Genomic DNA, 18,119 nt, shown 5'->3' with positions numbered 1-18,119 from the left:
TAAATTATGACTAAAAAAGCTACTTCAGGATTTGGGGTCTAGAATTCCTTGGTTAGCTTACTGAACTAAATAAGGCAAATATCTGCTCTAGCAACACCAAAGTTCCCAGACACTCTCTCCCTTTTGCATGGGTCTTATTACTGATTATCAGAAAACTAATGGGTTAACATAAGGGTGGCAAGACACAAAATTATCCTTTCATCCTTCTCTCCTACAGCATTAGCAAACTGGGGAATTATGGGCTTATTCTGGACCAGGGGTCTGCTGTTCTTCAGTGGTGACCAGTTGGTGGCAGCAGTTTGGAGGAATGGCTCTTCAAAGTAGTTTCTGATTAATGACAGCAAGCACATTGCAACCAGTTGTCGTTTAATTTAATTCTACCGGCTCCATGATACAAACTTAGAACTTCCTTGAAAACAATTTCTATTATCCTACTATTTGCTCTGATGTGACCCATTGCTACTGTCGACTCTCCACATTTGTTGCAACCCTCTGCAGAACTGCAACCTTGTCCTCCCCTGAATGGGGGTAAGTTGAGACATGAGAACAGTGAAATATTCATACCAGCACGAGAAGCACGTCTTACATCAACAGTGAGACTTGCCTTAATTAATGGTGGAAAATGAAATAGATTTAGGTAGTCATGGGTTAACTTCTCAATAGCAGTCTAGAAAAAAAAAATCAACAAAACCAGATGGGAGTTATTTAGTATCTCATCCTGCAAATACAAGCATGAAAAACAGCACAACCCCACATGCCCCCTGTTTTCCACTGTGGATACATTAGAGCATGTGAGAAGAGTTTAAAATATAGCCCTGTTCTGGAAACTGTTGTGGTAGATTGGCCCTGGATTGCATTCAGAATCAGATCTGCTTAATCAGAAAAATAGATGTTCAGGGGGCTTGGTTTTGTTGTTTTTATTTATGCTCAAATCAACCCAGGAAGCTGAGATCTTTCATTCTGGACATTATTAACTTTATTAAGTTTCAATAATTTTCCCTGTAGGAAATATAAATTAAATATATCAGTAATGGTGTGTAGGCATGGAAAAAATGGCTGATGAGCAAAAGGGGAATAAATCTGTGTGACTTACAAAGCTAAATTTGCAGGACCAGCAATTGCAATACAAGTATGTCTTTACTACCAATTGGGAACTAAAATGATTGAGACTCAACAGAATTATAGATGCTGCTTTTATAGAATCCCTTTTCCAAAGCTGACTGCCAGAAAACTCTCTCCTGTGGCTACAGTGCTAATACATTACTGCTGTCATGATCACATTTTCCAGACCGTGATTTTTTTAACTCATTACAAACATTAGACATTTAAAACACTGTTTAAAAGCAAAGTTCTAAGAGCAAAGAAACCTGTCTGTCAATCAGCTTTAAAGTTGTCCAACTGAGTTTTGCTAGTCTAAACATGCTTTACGCTCTAAATGAGATGTGGAAAATGAGAAGCTGAGATTTCAGTTCAAATAACTGTTTTGTATCTGTTTCTTCTTCAGCTAAAGAGAGTTCTCTCTCAAGATTCCCAAGTTTTTCTGCTGGGAGAATGGCGCTCCTAGGTGAAGCTGCAGCAGTACTGCCATCCAGTTCACAAGAAACCTAAGAACTACAGAGATTCATGCCTCATAAAATGCTCAGGTTGCTTTGAGTTCTAGATGCATATGAAACTATAATTCTGTTTATTTTAGATACCAAATATGTTCTCTATTTAGCTCTGAACTTTTTTGTTGCTAATACTACTGAAACTCCATAGACTCTATAATACTCACACTATAACTTACTGCAACATTCAATATATGCTGATAATACCTTTAAATGGATGATGTGTCCTCTGGAAACAATTCCCATCTCCTTTAAATCCTCTTCTTCTAGAAGAAGCAATTGCTTCCCAGTGATATGATGTTCCTTAAACAAGCTAGCATAGACACTCATTTCACCAGAAGCATCGCCTTAAGATAAAAGAGGTTAATCAGAAATCCACCTGGCACTTTATTGGAGGGGGGAAAATGAACAAATATACTAGTTCATAAATGTGAGCATGAAAGGACATATGAGCAGCTTTTACCTTTTCTAGTAAGTTGTTGCATCCAGAAAAACTGCAAAAAAGAGGAATCAATCTTGAAGTTCAAATTATCAAAATCTTGTATTACAGTTATTTGGAGTTCACAAGTAATTATCCTTTTTAAAACAAAATTTTAAAATATTTCTCACTTTGGGATAAAGGACTCAGGATTCACCAGTGCAAGTGATTACTTCTATTTAGCTTTCCCAAACTGCCTTCCATTTTGCAGCTACCTTTCGCAGTTTATTGTCATGAAGAACTGAAATGACCAAAGCAGAAGCTGAGAAATGTCATGTGCTAAAAGGGCTGAAGTGAAGGAGCCAGAGCTTTTATGGTTTTTGCACTGGCTTTCCAGACAGTCCTTTGGGAAATGTCAGCCAAACAACCCCATGATGCATAAGACACAAAGGGAGTGCTTGATAGGACATCAAAATCATTTTGACACATCACTATGTCAGAGATAAATCACTGATGTGTCTTGTTTAGCCTTTTAACTGAATAAAAAGGTATAAAGTATTCAATGCCATTATTTTATATGAGAGGTTCCACACCCCCTAAAAAGCCCTAAACTATTTTTCAGTTAATTGCCATCAAGGTAGCACACAATGGGATTAAACTATAAAACATTTGAGCTCATCCTATCCAGGGTCAGATCATTGGGCACTTCCACATTCCTTAAACAAGGACCCAGGAATGCCCTCCTGGCTGCTCTCAGTTCCCAACTCCCACTATTTTCTGGACACTGAAGAAAGTGGCTGTTTTATGAAGGTAATTCAAATCCTTAATTTGCTTGTGGTCATTTTCAAGCCTTTCTGGGACACAAGTTTCACCAAACAAACAGCAGTGAAATCTCACCTCAATGTTCTGATCTGGCCTTCCCTCCCACCACGCCCACTGTAATTTGTCAGACAGCTCCAGCATCACCAGCCTGGCCACATTAACACAAAATACTCACCACATCTTCCTCAGTCCACGCACAAATATCAAAGGAGGGCAGCAACTGTGTGAGAGATACGAATTGAAAAGAAAACCATCTGACCATTTTCCTCCCCTCCACCCAAATTTTACTCTGGTGGCTGATACTATTCTGCTCCTTTTTCCCTGCAAAGTGCAGGACTTAAGCTGCAACTCATATTGATGTACTAAACCACTGGATTCACACTGATTGTGGGCTGGCTCCAACAGTGTGTTGGCAGTGTTAAATCGATCCTGTCCCTCTCTGCAGATAAAATTACCAGCAGATCTTCAACAAAAACAACGTAGGAAGCAAAAGTAAACCATCTGATGGCAAGGGACTCTGTCTGCCTCTCCTCTTGGTCCTGACACTACAGGAAGGCTTTTGCTATGGCTTTGGTCTGCAATGAAAATAATGCTGGGATTATGACTCCCTCCCAAATGATGGCTATTTTCTTCAAAAGGAAGGAAAACTTTCCCTGGACAGCAGTGAAAACAGAATTTTGAGTCTGGCCACTGCAGACTGTCTTCCCACCCATGTACAGACAAGTCTCTCTTGCTTTCTGCCACTGCTTTGTAACGACTCCTGTAAGGCTGGAGGAGTGCAGCACTTCCCAGCCTCCTCCTACACTTTGTTGGATGCAAGATGGTGTTAGCTCTTGAAGCACTAGGAAACCACGGAGGAATGGCTGCATTAAACAAAATTCTGGGATGATTTGAAAACTGACAGAGGAGAAGATGTCACTGTAATAGTGATTGCCATTTTACTCATTCAAGTGTATAGTATCTAAAGTGTCATCTTCTTGGCATTTTTATTCAGCTTAAGGGGTTACCATTAATTGTTGTAGATCTGTATTTCGACAGTCAGTGTCTCCCAGAAGCTCAATATCACGATGTAGTTGCAAACTTTTTGATGTAGATAACAGTGATTTATGAGACACTCAGCTCAGTTACCCCTGAGCCCCCATGGCTTTGTCACCTCCTTCAGAGAGCCCTGCCACCCCAGGGTCCCCAGACCCCACCCACAAGCCAAGCATGCCCCCATGGCAAGCCCTCACCCCGGCACCTCCAGCTGCACACTAAGTGACCTGCAGCCTAGGCAGAATGTTGTGGGGCAAAAGTAGTGCTGGGGGCAACACTAAAGGACAAGGACAAGGGAGGGCAAGTGGCAATAATGAACACACTCAGGAGGCTGTGAGTTGTGTCTTTTGTAGGTATTTAGAGTCAAACTGGCTGGTGCTGCAGCAGCAGCCTGGTATAATGATTTGTACAACTGAAAAAATTACTGCAGAAGTCCAATAATGCATTTTTAGATGTACAGTTTTTTCTGCTTCCTTCTAGTTTAAATAGAATAGTTCTGTATTATTTCTCTCTTGTTTTTTTTTTTTCTTAATGGGAGAATAAAGGAGAAATGTCACACAGTTAGTAATACAGAAAAGTGACTTAAACCAGCAGACAATAAGAAACTTCTTGGAACTCCAGCGTTTTACACAGTGACACAAATGCATAAAATTTACTGTCAAAATGTTTATTGCAAAATAGAAGTTTGGAACAAAAGAGAAGCAAGGGAAAAGTTCACACCAAAAGAAAGTTTATGACACCAATCGAGGGAATTGAATACATTGTATGATTTGTTTGTTTGCTTTGGTTTTACACTGGAAAATCGAATCCACAGTGTGAATAAAACAAGACATGATATGTCAAGTGCAATAAAGAGAATAACTGACACTGCAAGATTTTACCACACACAAGTGTAACATTGCATGTTCCACACAAATGATATATTCAGTTTACAGCACAAGAGTCTTGGCATAGGCACTGCGCTCAGCTTTGCTTTTTCAGAAGGGAGAATGCAGTTTTCTAACACTGTGAAAATATTTTCTATTCGAATTCCATCAGTTCAAACCTGAAGTGTAAATAGCATCGACTCCTACTATTCAGTACAAAACTTCTTCAGTAGTGCAAAAGCAAGAAATGCAGTGGACTATTATATCTGACTTTAAAAGGCATATGAGTATTTAGCACACAATATAAAATGTTAAAAGAAAGTCATTGGTTCTATAGTTTTAAAATTAAATCTTCACACATCAGAAATCTCTGTGCAGATTTTACAGTGTACACTAAGTTGAAGCCTGGGGGAAAGGGGAAAGGTCTCTCCTCCAGATTCCTACCAGTGCATTTTAAGGGCTGTGAAAATTACTAAATGAACTTACTTTTTCTACCTGAACATTCTACCTAGGACTGTAGTTAAAACCTCTGTCAAGTCAGAGGTCTTATTAAAAACCTGTAAAAGCTGCCTGATTACAGATAAAGGAAGTACACCACTAAAAACACACAGTAACACTGCTCAATACTTAACAGCTATATGCACACTACCGATCTGCTGCTACTGCTGAGAGCAATACCCATCATTACTGCATCAGATATTTAACTCAGAATAAACACTTTAAAACCCAGAAGGAAAGGGAATCAACATCTAAGAAAACCTCTGGAATGATAAGCAAATGACAAGCCATGAACATGACTGTGTGACAAGAGGCCATGCCAGACCTCACCTCCAGAAAGCCCTTCCAGTCCAGAGGGGACAAGCTCCTTGTCAGGGAGCACACAATGGCTGGCAATGCAGCACACCCACACCGTACCCCAAGGCACTTGCTGCTCCAAGAAATTAGTGATGACATTGTCACAAAAATGACTAGATCAAAAGTTTTCCTTCAGTAATCCCATTTCCCTATTGTTTCACCACTGCTAAGGAAAAGAAAAGGAGTTGGGAGTTGGACATCCTGTCTTGGTCCCAGCTGACCATTAAGCAAGCCAAAAGTCGATCCTCCCCATTCTCCTCTGAGGCCATTTACCACCTAAGTTAATGTTTGCAGCACAGCAGCCTGGTAAATATGCCAAGTTCAGGCCTGGTTCTTACCTTTCCCCTCCATTAAATGCAGTGATATTATTTTACTGCAAATACCTTCAGGTTTTATGGAAGCCAGAGGAAACTGGGAACCCAAAAGGCCTGGCAGGGCCTAGTGAGCTGAGAGGTGTACAAGGCACAGGAAGGCTTCTGGTGGCTTGTTCGGGCTTTGGCCCAGAGCAGCCAGAGAAATGCCTTCTGGGTTTGGTTAATGCTTTCATAAGCTGACACACAATGTGGCTGTGGTTTGTATAACCTGATGATTAGACAGGTAGAAGATGGACTTGGATACGCTGCAGAGCAAAATCAGGTGTGGAAGACGAAATACTCTGCCCTCCTCCAACCACCATACCTGCCCACCAGAGCCACTTCTCAAAGCCCTTATTCTAGTGAGAAGCATTTCAGAAGCAGAAACAACACAGCTTGATTCTCACTTGTGATAACTGGCTTGTAAACTGGAGACAACTAGTGTGAAACTCATCAGAGGAAAGTAAAAATGCAATTAATACCACTGCTTTTTTAGTAAGTATAGCCAATATCCTAAGTATAATACTATCTCAACTGCATCAGAAGAGTTTGTCATGTTATCACCTTATCTACAATTCAGAGGTCACCTTTGCTACTTTAAATGCATGGGGAAGTTTTAGAAGAGCTTAAACTTTTCCTTAATATAGTTTCATTTGCTTTGAGAAACAACATGGGGGAAAAAGGCAAAGGGTAAAAAAATCCATCTTGCTTCATTAAAAAATACTGAAACAGGTAGGTAGAAACCACTACAAGCACATTACCACATTCTGATGATATTTGGTGATATACACACCTGGGTAAGCACAAAACCTTGAAGACAGACTTAAGCCTCGTGATGTTGCAACAATGAAAATATGTGTCATACTACTTAAAAACTATTTTTATTTCTGTAAAGATTAAGGAGTTAATTTACAAATTCACTTAAAACCTACACAAACATAAATGTGCATGAAGTGCTCCAAGATTGTCAAACACCAAAAAAGTGCAAAATATCAATGCTACGAACAGATTTTTTTTTGTTTTTGAATTAGAAATCTACTGAACCAAATTCTGTTTTCAGTTATACATCCCTACACTGCTTCTGTGGTAATTTATGCACAATGATACACAACTTGAGACCTAAAGTGCACATATTACATTACACAAATCCATCAAATTTTGCTGAGTGCAAAATGGCAGTGACAAAAATAGTATCATTGCTGTGGGTGTTAGCAGACATAGCCTTCCAAAAATAGTACAAATCTACACTGGAAAAGGCTATTTGTTCTTATTTCCATTTAGTTATTTGCCCTTCCAAGTCTCTTTTTCTCCCTAAAATCAGGTTGCTTTGATGGACCTAAAAAGCCATCCCCACGTGAGCCAAAAAGTTTCTCCTTGGAATACTCTGAACATTTACTGCATCATTTAAATGATAATTTCATCATGAGAAAAGCTTCCAGATACAAGAGGGTTAAGTTCAAGTCAACAGGTTTGGAAGTGTTTGGAAGAAGGTTAAATGCCATCCTGCAGGAACTAGGATCCCGTGCAAAGCGAATGGAGCAGGCCAGCCTGAGCACAGCACTTGCAGGTGACTGGATCAGTGCTGATGCTTAAGGATAAAACAATTCTTTCTTTCTCACAACCCAAAGAGGTGCCCACTCTAGAAAAACTACTTCAAAGAACTTTGTTTTGTTGAGTGAACAGGTAATGATTTCAGGCCTGTTGTTATCTAATGTATCCATTTTTCTCTAAGCTATCCACAAAACACCATAATATATAGGTTAGAGATGTGTAACAGGCAAGCCTATAATTAAAGAAGCCACTGAAAAACAGAAGTTTTATAAAAGAAACCCTTCCAGTAATTGAGAATGGAATTTTGATGGCTTATTCCCAGTACTGCTGAACTACACAGTAACATCTTTCTTTTGAAATGCTGCCCTTCCTCCCTGGCAAATATTTTACAACATCTTCCTTTCTAACCTGCATCTGTGTTCGCACTGGTTTCCCTCCCTCCTTCTGCATCACCACTAAAGGGGTCATCAGGAGAAACATCCTCACTGCTCTCAACCTAAGTGCCTGGCAGGCAATTATTGCAGCAGATTGTTAGACACTGAGTTTTATGGTAAGCTGTAACAGCAGTTGACAATACTTTAGAAGTAATGTAGCTGCAAAAAAACAGTTATGCAAAGTCTACTAAATATTCCTGACATTACTGCCAGATTCTAGTACGGAGAATTTCATACAAGCCACAGTAGTAGGGCCCAAGCTGAAATGTTACAGTGGCTTCTCTTTGTCCTTTCCCAAGGATGGCACATGCTGTTTAGCAGATACAACAGAATCAAAATTTACAAACACCAATTTTTGCTCTCAGGTACAAGAATAAGTCCATCAAAGTTAATGAGGCTTCATGGATTCACATCAACGTAACTGAAAATTAGCTTCTAGATCACAATATCTGATAATAGATGCAGAGGTCTGATTGCAGTTTACTTTGCTAGAGTGAATTATACACACATGCACCTACACGTGAGGGGTGAAAAAAAAGAACATTTATAGAAATCATCTACTAATAGGGATTATCTGAGTTCTGCTGCTATTTCATTTTTAAACTATGTATTTAACTAACCCCTCTCTTCCTCCCCAAGCTTCTCTGTTCCTAGAAACTTATTAGTGACTTCCCACAATGCTGCCTTGAAAAAGGCTTTAAATTAAGAAACACAGCAAACCCCTTCACAACAACAGTAAGAAAGAATGGATGTAGAAAATAGCAAATCTGGAAGTACAAGCATATGCATATGACTGACAATTAAAGGGGTAAGGGAAATGACAAAAAACACAAAAGAAAAATTTGAAGTACATTAATGGCATTGAAGTTTCTCCCAGTGTTTCCAGATCTTAAATTTATCAAGCCATAGTTTCTGTAATCAGGCACTAGGAATTATAGATATAAAATAATAATAATCTCAATTAGTTTGGAAAGTTTAGTTCCAAATTTCATCAAAGCAGAAATAAGTCAGCACAATCTAAACAAAACCAACATATCTTTCTACATACAAATATGCTCAGCCTGGTAAATATCTTTTTGTTGTTGTTTGTTTTTTGTTCTTTTACAGGATTTAAACAGACCAAACTGACAGGATTCTTGTTCTAAAACTTTATTGTTTTACTTTGCTAAAACGATTTCAGGGTTAACTCTACAACTTATTTCATTCGCTGCTATCATCTGTGTCATCAAAATCATCATCATCATCATCATCGTCATCTGACCAGTCGAATTCACTGAAACCCAAAGCCATGTTGATTTTCTTCCCTTTTCTCATAGAGGTGGTTTTAGAAGAATTCTTTTTGGCTTGCATGTTTATCTGCATTCCAGAATGCAGGACAGATCCTGCTTTGTTCAGAGAGAAGATATCCCCAAAGCCCGTCATCATCAAGGCCTTCAGACTTTGGTTCATGCCAGCTACCTCCCCGTTACTTGTTGCTGTGATCTGACATGACATCTCTGCACTGTTTGACTCCTCTGTTTTAGATTCAAAGTAAGACTCCTGAGACATTCTTGCAGCAAGAGGTAAGAAAAACTATTTAAAAGGAGGAAAGGACAGAGCAAAAGTGAAAGTTAGAACCAATTTAAAAATCAAGGAAAAAGACACCACCAGATTAGTCAGCAATCAACAGAAAGCATACTATTAGTGAATCTAAACATGGAGGTCAAGTAAGAATTCATTAAAACAGATAGCATCCTTTTGGGGTCATTGTTCTTAAACCAAAGTGCAAAATCACTGAGTGGCATGGCAAGAACCACAGGCAACAGAGCTTTCATGACAAAAGAAGGTTCAAACTCTTCAATCCTTCATTTTGTACAGCACAAAACAGAATATGACATTTCCCAACCAGGAGGACTGGTTCCAAGGCAACTGGAGCTGCTTAATTCAACCTTTCAGGATTGAAGAATAAATCAGGTTAAGACCAGAGAAGCCAAACAAGCTCTGCAGTTTGATGCAGAAGCAGCAGCCCCTAAATATCAGAAATGAAAGCAGCAGCAGACTGGTTTTGAGTGTATGCTCAAAAGGAGAGAAAGGGTCACCCTGCAACAGCCACAATCAGAAATGAGTCTCTCACCAATGCAAAGGACAGGAGAACTGGCCTCCAGCCTGCACCAGCACCACACCTTCAGAAGCCATCCCAGGGACAAGCAGGCAGGGGAAGAGGGTGGTTTTGGTCAGCTTGTCAGCTTCTTCAGCTTTTTTTTTTTTCTTTAGTGGTATCAAGAGACATCTGTCAGTTGCCCGTACATCATATTAAATTTCCGCTAATCTTCACCTACAGATAATGGTATTCTCCTGACCCAGTCTGTTTGTAGTAACTAATGAAATATGCCCTCTTCAGGTTAATGATTAACACCTCTTCAGAGTGGCCAGGCTAGTAACCTCTGCAACAGGTTTGCCTGTGCTTCACAGGGAATAAAAACTCAAAGAGTTTCACCCTAAATTAAACTGCCTACTTGTCTTGGGGTGTCAAACTGACACACTACTAAAACAAAAGCAAAGGAGCTGTGTGTGAACACCTGCACTAGCATTTCTTTCCAAAGCATTTGTAAAACTACCTACCCAAAATTCATGGGTTTTCATATATTTTTTAACCTAATCAGAAAACTGACTGAAGAGTTGATGGCAGTTGATCAAAACAAGTTACAGGGGTGATTATGGTGATGCCCTGCTTTTGTAACACAAGAGGCTTCACAGCCAGGGTTGCTCAAAGAGTGCCCATTTCTTGGTGAAACCACTTACATTGACTTATTTTCTATCATTAAAAAAGACAGCATCTGTCTTCTGTCCCACTTGAGCTTTCCCTACTTATTACGACATACTATTTGCTTTGTGGTTAAGTAATGTTAGTGATCAGGGTTTAAGAAACAAAAATAAAACAAAGAAGGTGGGATGATGGGGTGCCCTAAGTAGTCTTCATGCATCCTATTGCTATGTGATGAAAGAACCTGCAGCTAAGCTTCTATACACCTGGCTGTACAAAAACCTCCAGTTACACCATCAAAAGCCTGCTAGTTGGATCAAGGATCAGCAAAAGCTCTTCCTGATAAAAAGAAGAAATCTTTCAAAAAAAGACCTAGAACACACACTTCATTGCCAGGTATAGTCACTTTAGATCCACAGAAGAGCATCTCTGACACATGGGAAGAATTCCCCACAAAAATCAACAAAGCTGCAAATCAGCTTTCCACTGAAACACCTATCTGGATCATTGACTGTTCAATGTCTGAAAGTGGGTAAGCTGTGAATGGCTCATTTTGCAAGTTATAATCACATTACTTCCTCCATGTTTTGCCATCTCGTTATCTGGAGAATTTAAAGAGTTTGTTGAGATGGGAGATGCCTTTAGTGACACACTGCTTATGATGACTACCAGAAGAGACCCTTAGAAATGGCTAGGATCCACCAGTCTCTCTAAGTTCCGTGGTAAAATGATCACCTACAGGTACAGGGCATCATAGGTGATATATGGATTTCATGTCTTGCTCACTGTCTTCCTCTAATAAAATGTTCATCTGAGCTACATATACTACCATCACAACGTCAAATCTTCTTTCAGGAGAAGTCTCCCATTCCATGGCAGCTATGGATATATTTTACTCCACCAAATGCTCCTGATTCCCTTGTGCTAGAGGCTTTTGGAGATCTGCACAAAGGAATTTGCAGAGATCAGACTCAAAGGTGTCTGTTGTACAAGATGCAGCAGAAATAGGGTCAAAACAAGAGCAGGGAGAAATGCACAGAAGCATTTCTAAATATTGGCCTCATCCTTCCCTCATGCTGAAGCGTGTGAAGCTATACTTTACTATTCGGAGCAGGAGCAGCCTGCCACTCACAGTTACCTACCATGCAGGATGAAGCTTCTACCAATCCTACAACACTGGAGAATCAAGCGGCAGAGACAGCTTCGCTGTACCCCTGTCACTTGGTTTAAGTTTCTACTCCTGCACACCACTGCTGGCCTCTGGTCTTGGCTGCAGAGACAAGTGAAAAGGTGACTGCAGAACACACAGCAGGGACAAGAGTACCAGCTAAGACACAACGAGGCCTAGTTTTGGCTAATAACCAGGTTTCTGCCTAGTGGGAACTCTAAGATGTGTCACAGTTCTAGTTGCCGTATCTTCACTCCTGCTTTTATAGTCAAGGTAGTTTAAAGTCAAGCACTGCAGCTCCCTGTTGTAACCCTCTAGTTTGATGCTGCTGAGCAGACACTGCTTGAGCTAATGGAGGGAGACAGATGCCTGACTCCCAAGGATTACAACTTGCAAACAGAATGCTCAAAGATATTTTGCAAATGACTTACAGCTATGAATTTTCAATATAGTTCTATGTGTAACCAATGCTATGAAAAAAACCCCAATCTTGCTTGAATAAGCCCTTTTTTTTGCCAGTTTGTCCAATTATTTCCAATAAAAGGGCTCTTTAAAAAATACGTTCTGTCTAACAATTCACTTAAGATGTATGGAAAAAACAAACCTATATTTGTCTATTAGAAGAAATTGCACCTAAATGCAATAGGACAGTTGGGTTAATGCTATGCAGAAAGACAGTTCATGCTTAGCACAATAGGCCTTAGCACAATGCTTTATTCTTGCAGCAACGCCAGCTCTAAGTGAAAAGTACAAGTCATAAGCAAGTACAGCATAAAAAAACCCTAGGGCCTTGCTGGTGAAAAGGTTTGCTCATTAAGGCTGTGTCTCATGCTGTGCTCAGGATAGAGGATGGCCCACAGCTCAGTTACTGGAATATGGCAAGTGTTAAAGCAGGCATAGAGATATCTACTGAAAACATACAGAATCTGCACATAGGAAAACATTTATACTCCATGATTTCACTGCTTCATGTTCACAGCTGGAACATAAATGCAACTTCATTCAAAGAACAGCAATAAGCTATGCCTTAAAAACAAGTCATATGTAAATGGGTCTGGCTGGAATCAAGGTTATTAGTAGGATAAAATTGTGCATAAGAAAAATCATATACTACTGCAATCTCAGTTTGGTATTTGTCTTAGCTAGTGCTTTAAAAACAAGGAGGTATCACAGCATTTTTTTAGCAACTCTGTTGTAATGTCTCGCCATGCACTAACCCTGTGGTCCTCCCTCTGCCAATCAGTGGTTGAAGAACATAGTATTTCATCAAGAAATTCAAGATAATGCAAGAAAGTTTTTTTGTTCAATTTACTAATAAAAATGTGGGAATTCTACCAGCTGGTAACTGGCCAGTCAAAGTTATGTTAACTATAATTATGAACAAAATCTTAAATTAATACTTCAAATTTTGACCCCATTTTCACAGCACTGGAATTTGCTTCTTCACAAAGAAAAAGAACAGAATCAAAAAAATCTGCGTAAGTTTCACAACATGCCTTCTGGAAGATACAAATGATTCTTACATTTAAGACCAAATCCTGCACTCCATAAAGTCTACAACTTTCTAGTTGAAAAAAGAATTTATTGAATGTAAACAATCTTTAAAGCTGAAAACTCTAAATAAATCAATGGGACACTACTTAAAATGTCCATGTCACAATATGAACTACCAGTAATATGTGGTATCTAATGTATTAGATAAAATAAAAAAAAATATTGTTATCTGGAGTGATGTAATAAAATTGGCCCAGAGAAGCAACTAAAAACAGGAGCACTATTTCCTTAGTGTGTCTTGAGATTTACATAGACAAAGCTCCAAATACTTCTGACACAAGATGAAAGGTTGAATTATTGTCTACTTACAGGAGTATTTGATTGTTCAGTTAACTTCTGCTCCCACATCTTCAAACGTCTCTCCCGCTCCTTTAGTTCCTGCTCTTTAAAGCTCAGATCACGCTCCAGTTTCTTTAGTCTCTCTAAGGTTGCCTCAATTTCACATCTGCACGGAGACAATTTGTTACGTCCTGTCTTTTCCTGACAGATATAAATTGTTCATAATTCCCACCTGAATGTTAATTAAATGTGAAAGGCTGAAAAGTACAATACTAACTCAAGCAGTTCATTTAATTACCAAATGCAAAGTCTTTCACAGCTTTAGGAACAAATGGTAATGTTTATACTTCAGACCATAATACCTTCAGTAGAAGAAAAATAACATTTAAAAGAGTAAAATACCATATAACAGAAACATTTTTAAAATGAAAATGCCTTCTTTCCCCCCAACATCAAGAAACATGATCTGATCCATAAAGAAACTGCATTAAGAACTGGTAATGGGACAAGCATTAACAACACAATACAGGCAGTCCAAGAAGCCCATTTGTCTGGGTTTATAACCTGGCTATGAATACTACTTGGACTTACACTCAAAATGCACAGAAGCATTTTGTGGGGGAATGTTTTTCCCCACTTACCTTCCTATTTCTTTAGGTGAAGATACAAAAGCAAAAATACAAACTGTGATATGAGCCAGCCCTGCAAGTGGTTACAAATGCAAGCTTCTCAAGTTTGGAATGGTTGTGAGAAGGATTTGGTTGACTTTTTTCCACTTCTCATCATATTTGCAAAGTTATGGAAAGCAGGAAGGGCAAGAAATGAAGGCAGTACTCTAAGAAAGTTGCAGATACCATCTTCATTTGGTTTCATTGCACGTACTTCCCTTAATAAAGTAGTTTCCTTTGACATACTTTCTGATGGACAGTATATTTTAAACACATGAACTGAACTGCTCTTGGAAAAGAGTTTAACAAGGTTTTTCACTACACAAATACACAGAAGGTGAACAACAATTCTGTCACCAAATTCAGACATATATTTTACTTGTGGTGTTAAAGAAAGAAAAATCTCCTATAAATATCAGAGGTTGTACCTGCATTTAACATTTCTGTGCCTGTTTGGGAGACTGTGCACTGCCTGCCACCTGTATTCTGACAGTAGTGGGAAGAGTCAATCACAGTATTCTACTTTTCTCCTTAAAAAAGTGAGCTCTTAAGAAGACAAGAAATCCTAAAAAGAGCTCCAAAGACAGCTATTTGGACCCTGCAAGGTTAAATATTCTGCTCAAACTTCCACGTAATTTTTCATGTTTTAACACACTGTGAACAAAATATGCTCCTTCTCATGTTTTCAAAAAGAAAGTAGAAGGACTAACAGAGTTAGATGTCATTTCTGTTTGGGGTGGAGAATTACTTGTTTCTGTAAATCTCCTGTCCTGGCATGGAATGATTAAACTCTTCTCCACTAAAAGAGTTCAGCCTCTCAATGTTGGAAAACAGCATACCCAAAGAGTCAAAGCAAATCAAGTAATAGAAATATTCCAAATTCTATGGATTTCTCATTTTGATAAGACATCTCTGACAGACAGCATTGCTTATAAAGTACAGTGAAAGGATTCAGAGCTCGAATAACCAGAAAATCCCACTGCAATCTTTACCACCATGTTTAATTCTACTGCAGAAATCAGCCACCTGGGGGCAAAGGTATTTATCACACTTGAGTCCTGCTGAATGAGCTGTTCTGTGTAGTGGTCAGAACAAATACCCCTCGTAATTATTATGCTTCAGATTTCAAGAAAAATGCTCTATCATATTTAGGCATGCATAAATTAAGACTGAGTGGTCACACATCATAATAAAGAGACAACAAGGGAACAAACTAAAAGGCACTGGACCAAAGGTCAGAAAGTGACTCGTCCCCAGACACCCATATCCCTCAGAAACCCCTTCTGTCAGGTGCAACACATACTATGCTATCTGCTGTGGAAACTACAGAGCAATTTGAGGGCAATTGCAAGCACTGCTTTTCTTAGTTTGTCTCTCATCTTCACTGCTACTTATACACAACTCTATAATTTTTTAAATATGTAAATTACATTCTCTTTTTAAATAATATTATGCGCTAGGGGAGTCCTGGTAACAATAGTTTTCTCTATGTCAAAAGTCTATTTTGCACTGTAATTATCTCTCTTCATTAGACAGAAACTTCTCTTAAAATAAAAGGTTAGTCTGCAAAAACAGTTGCATTCTGAAAAATAATTCCACTGCATAATGAAACTGTGTAATTAAAGAGAAAGCTACTGTACATTGCCCAGTTAATGAGTCTTACTCCATAAATGAAGCAGCTTGAAACATTATACATGGTAGGATATGTGGATTTGTTTGCTTCTGTAGTTCTGCAGTGTGAGTTTACTGGTTTTTCTAGAATAGTTTCATTCTGTGACACTGAAGAACAAATACTAACACATTACTAGAAACTATAATGACAAACATTCACAGATTAAAAACAACGACTGGCATTTCTTTATCTGTCTTGAATTGCCACTAATACACTAATGTAACTATCACTAATAAGCTATTTTAATCATTGGAGCAGCCACTTGTGGGGAGAGGATGGAAGGAGAGATGCAGAGAGTATATATGACTAAATGCAGACAAATGGGATCTCTCACTGAATTGGAACATCATCACTTCTACAGTAATTTTTTCTGACTATAATACAAGTGCCTTGAGAAAGGGCTCCAAGAAGATCACAGAATAGGAACTTAAACATAGGGCCTATGCAACTAGACCTATGCAACCCAGGCATAAGGCCCCTGTATTATTAATAACAAAAATGTGCTGAACACGCGTGGAACATTAGGAAAAAAGACACTGAATTATTTTAAGGAAATACAGAACAAGCAGATCAAAATGTGATATTAGTATGAAAACTAATACCAGAAAATGTTGCAAATAAGATCTCATTATATAGATAAGACAAAGCATCATTTGTGTTATCAACTCCAGCAGTCATGTATAGACTCAGCCCACTCTCAGTTTTCATGCCAACCAGTCAGTGATACTGAAGACTCCAGTTACTTGCTGTTACAGCTACAATTTTGGCATGTCTATACAAAAACGACCTCAGCTTGCCTTTTTTTAAGAGTGGGGAAAAACACAATCTAGCTTATCTGAGCTTTGATTTGTTTTGGTAAGTGCAGTATCATTGCAAAAGTGCAGAATCTGGATCATTAATTCAGAGGTCCCTCAAAGGAACAAGCATAATTTTTGCTTTTCCAAATTTTTGCTTTTCCCAAGCCCACCCTTCTCCAGGGCTCTGATAACTAGGCTTCATTAAAATTCCCTGTTTTGTGGTAATACTCATCATACTTTTCCTACTGCTGGTTTCACTATCTCTTTGCAAATCACTATGGGATTAAAAAAAAAAAAAAAAAGAAAAAAAAAGAAAAAAAAGAAAAAATCAGTAAAAGATTTTTCAATGCAGAAGTTAAAATACATTAAACTAATGTGCAGTTGTTTTTAGTAACAAACTTAAGTCTCTTTTAGCTTATCCTTTGGGATCACTTTATGCATCTTTCATATATTTCAGGTGGCAATTTTTTTGCATACTTTCTGTTTATTTGGCTAAACATTCAAGAAAGCTTCCATACAGATATGGCTTTCGCATCAGGGCAGGAAGCTGTTACGGGAATTTGGATAGGAGAGCACCGTTCCAGCTTCCAAACAAGTGCCCACATGATTTGTGCTCTTTCTGAATGTTGTGTTTTCATTGCAGCTCAATTCAAAAATCATCTTTGCTCTCAGGCAAGTCATGTCCCATCATGAATTTTTTTCTCTCTCATATTTCCTTGTTTCTAAGTAATATATTCTTCCAGAAAAAATGTCACATTTATTTTTAACACAAGTCTCCATGGTAAGAAGTTTTTTCATTACTTGATAGTACCAAAGAGCTTTTTGTTGCTACATGGCTTTTCATTAACACCTTTTCAGACATTCCTCACCTGAGAAATTTAGGTGTATCAAAACAAAATTTGCAAGAAATACTTGGGCAACTTGAGTCACACTTCAAGAAACAAACTGATTAAGTAAAACAACATTTGTTACCAAATGTCAGCTAGTACAGTTTTTATTTTCCTATATCGGCAAGATTTAAGTAGTTATTTGCTTTTCCTGAAGGCAACTGAGTACCTGCTCATCTTTCAAATAAATATTTTTAATATAAGAAACCTCTCGCTAGGATGTACTTTTTTCCCAACACTCCCGCTGTCAAATGCAGACTATGACGCTCAGAGTCTGCACAAACAAGGGTGCCATGCAGCTGGGGTACAGTAAACGCCGCCAGCAGCGCTCAGCCCGCGCCTCGGGCCGGGCCCGGGGGGCGCTACGGGGCCGGAGGGGCGCTGCGGGGCCCGCGGGCCCACGGGGCGCT

The 18,119-nt window shown here is 38.8% G+C and overlaps 1 protein-coding gene across 3 annotated transcripts in view; it reads right to left on the bottom strand.

The window, feature by feature from the left end:
- The window catches only part of MAP3K20 (mitogen-activated protein kinase kinase kinase 20), an 89,243-nt gene that overhangs the window by 19,294 nt on the left and 51,830 nt on the right, over positions 1-18,119 (bottom strand). For 2 of the 3 annotated variants that reach the window (XM_041403782.1, XM_041403783.1), the window contains exons 11-12: positions 13,716-13,851; positions 4,534-9,513 (exon numbers count right to left, since the gene is read on the bottom strand). In XM_041403782.1, the coding sequence (XP_041259716.1) occupies positions 9,142-9,513; positions 13,716-13,851 (508 nt within the window). In that variant the 3' untranslated portion in view covers positions 4,534-9,141. Of the gene's footprint in view, positions 1-604; positions 668-1,814; positions 1,955-2,070; positions 2,102-3,022; positions 3,068-4,533; positions 9,514-13,715; positions 13,852-18,119 lie in introns of those variants that run through there. The other variant, XM_041403785.1, reaches the window with a different exon arrangement.

The sequence above is a fragment of the Onychostruthus taczanowskii genome, unplaced genomic scaffold, assembly GCF_017590055.1.
Source record: "Onychostruthus taczanowskii isolate IOZ18803 unplaced genomic scaffold, ASM1759005v1 scaffold20, whole genome shotgun sequence".
Taxonomy (NCBI): Eukaryota; Metazoa; Chordata; class Aves; order Passeriformes; family Passeridae; genus Onychostruthus; species Onychostruthus taczanowskii.
The sequence above is the reverse complement of the archived record's forward strand: the minus strand, read 5'-3'. Positions and strand labels throughout refer to the sequence as shown.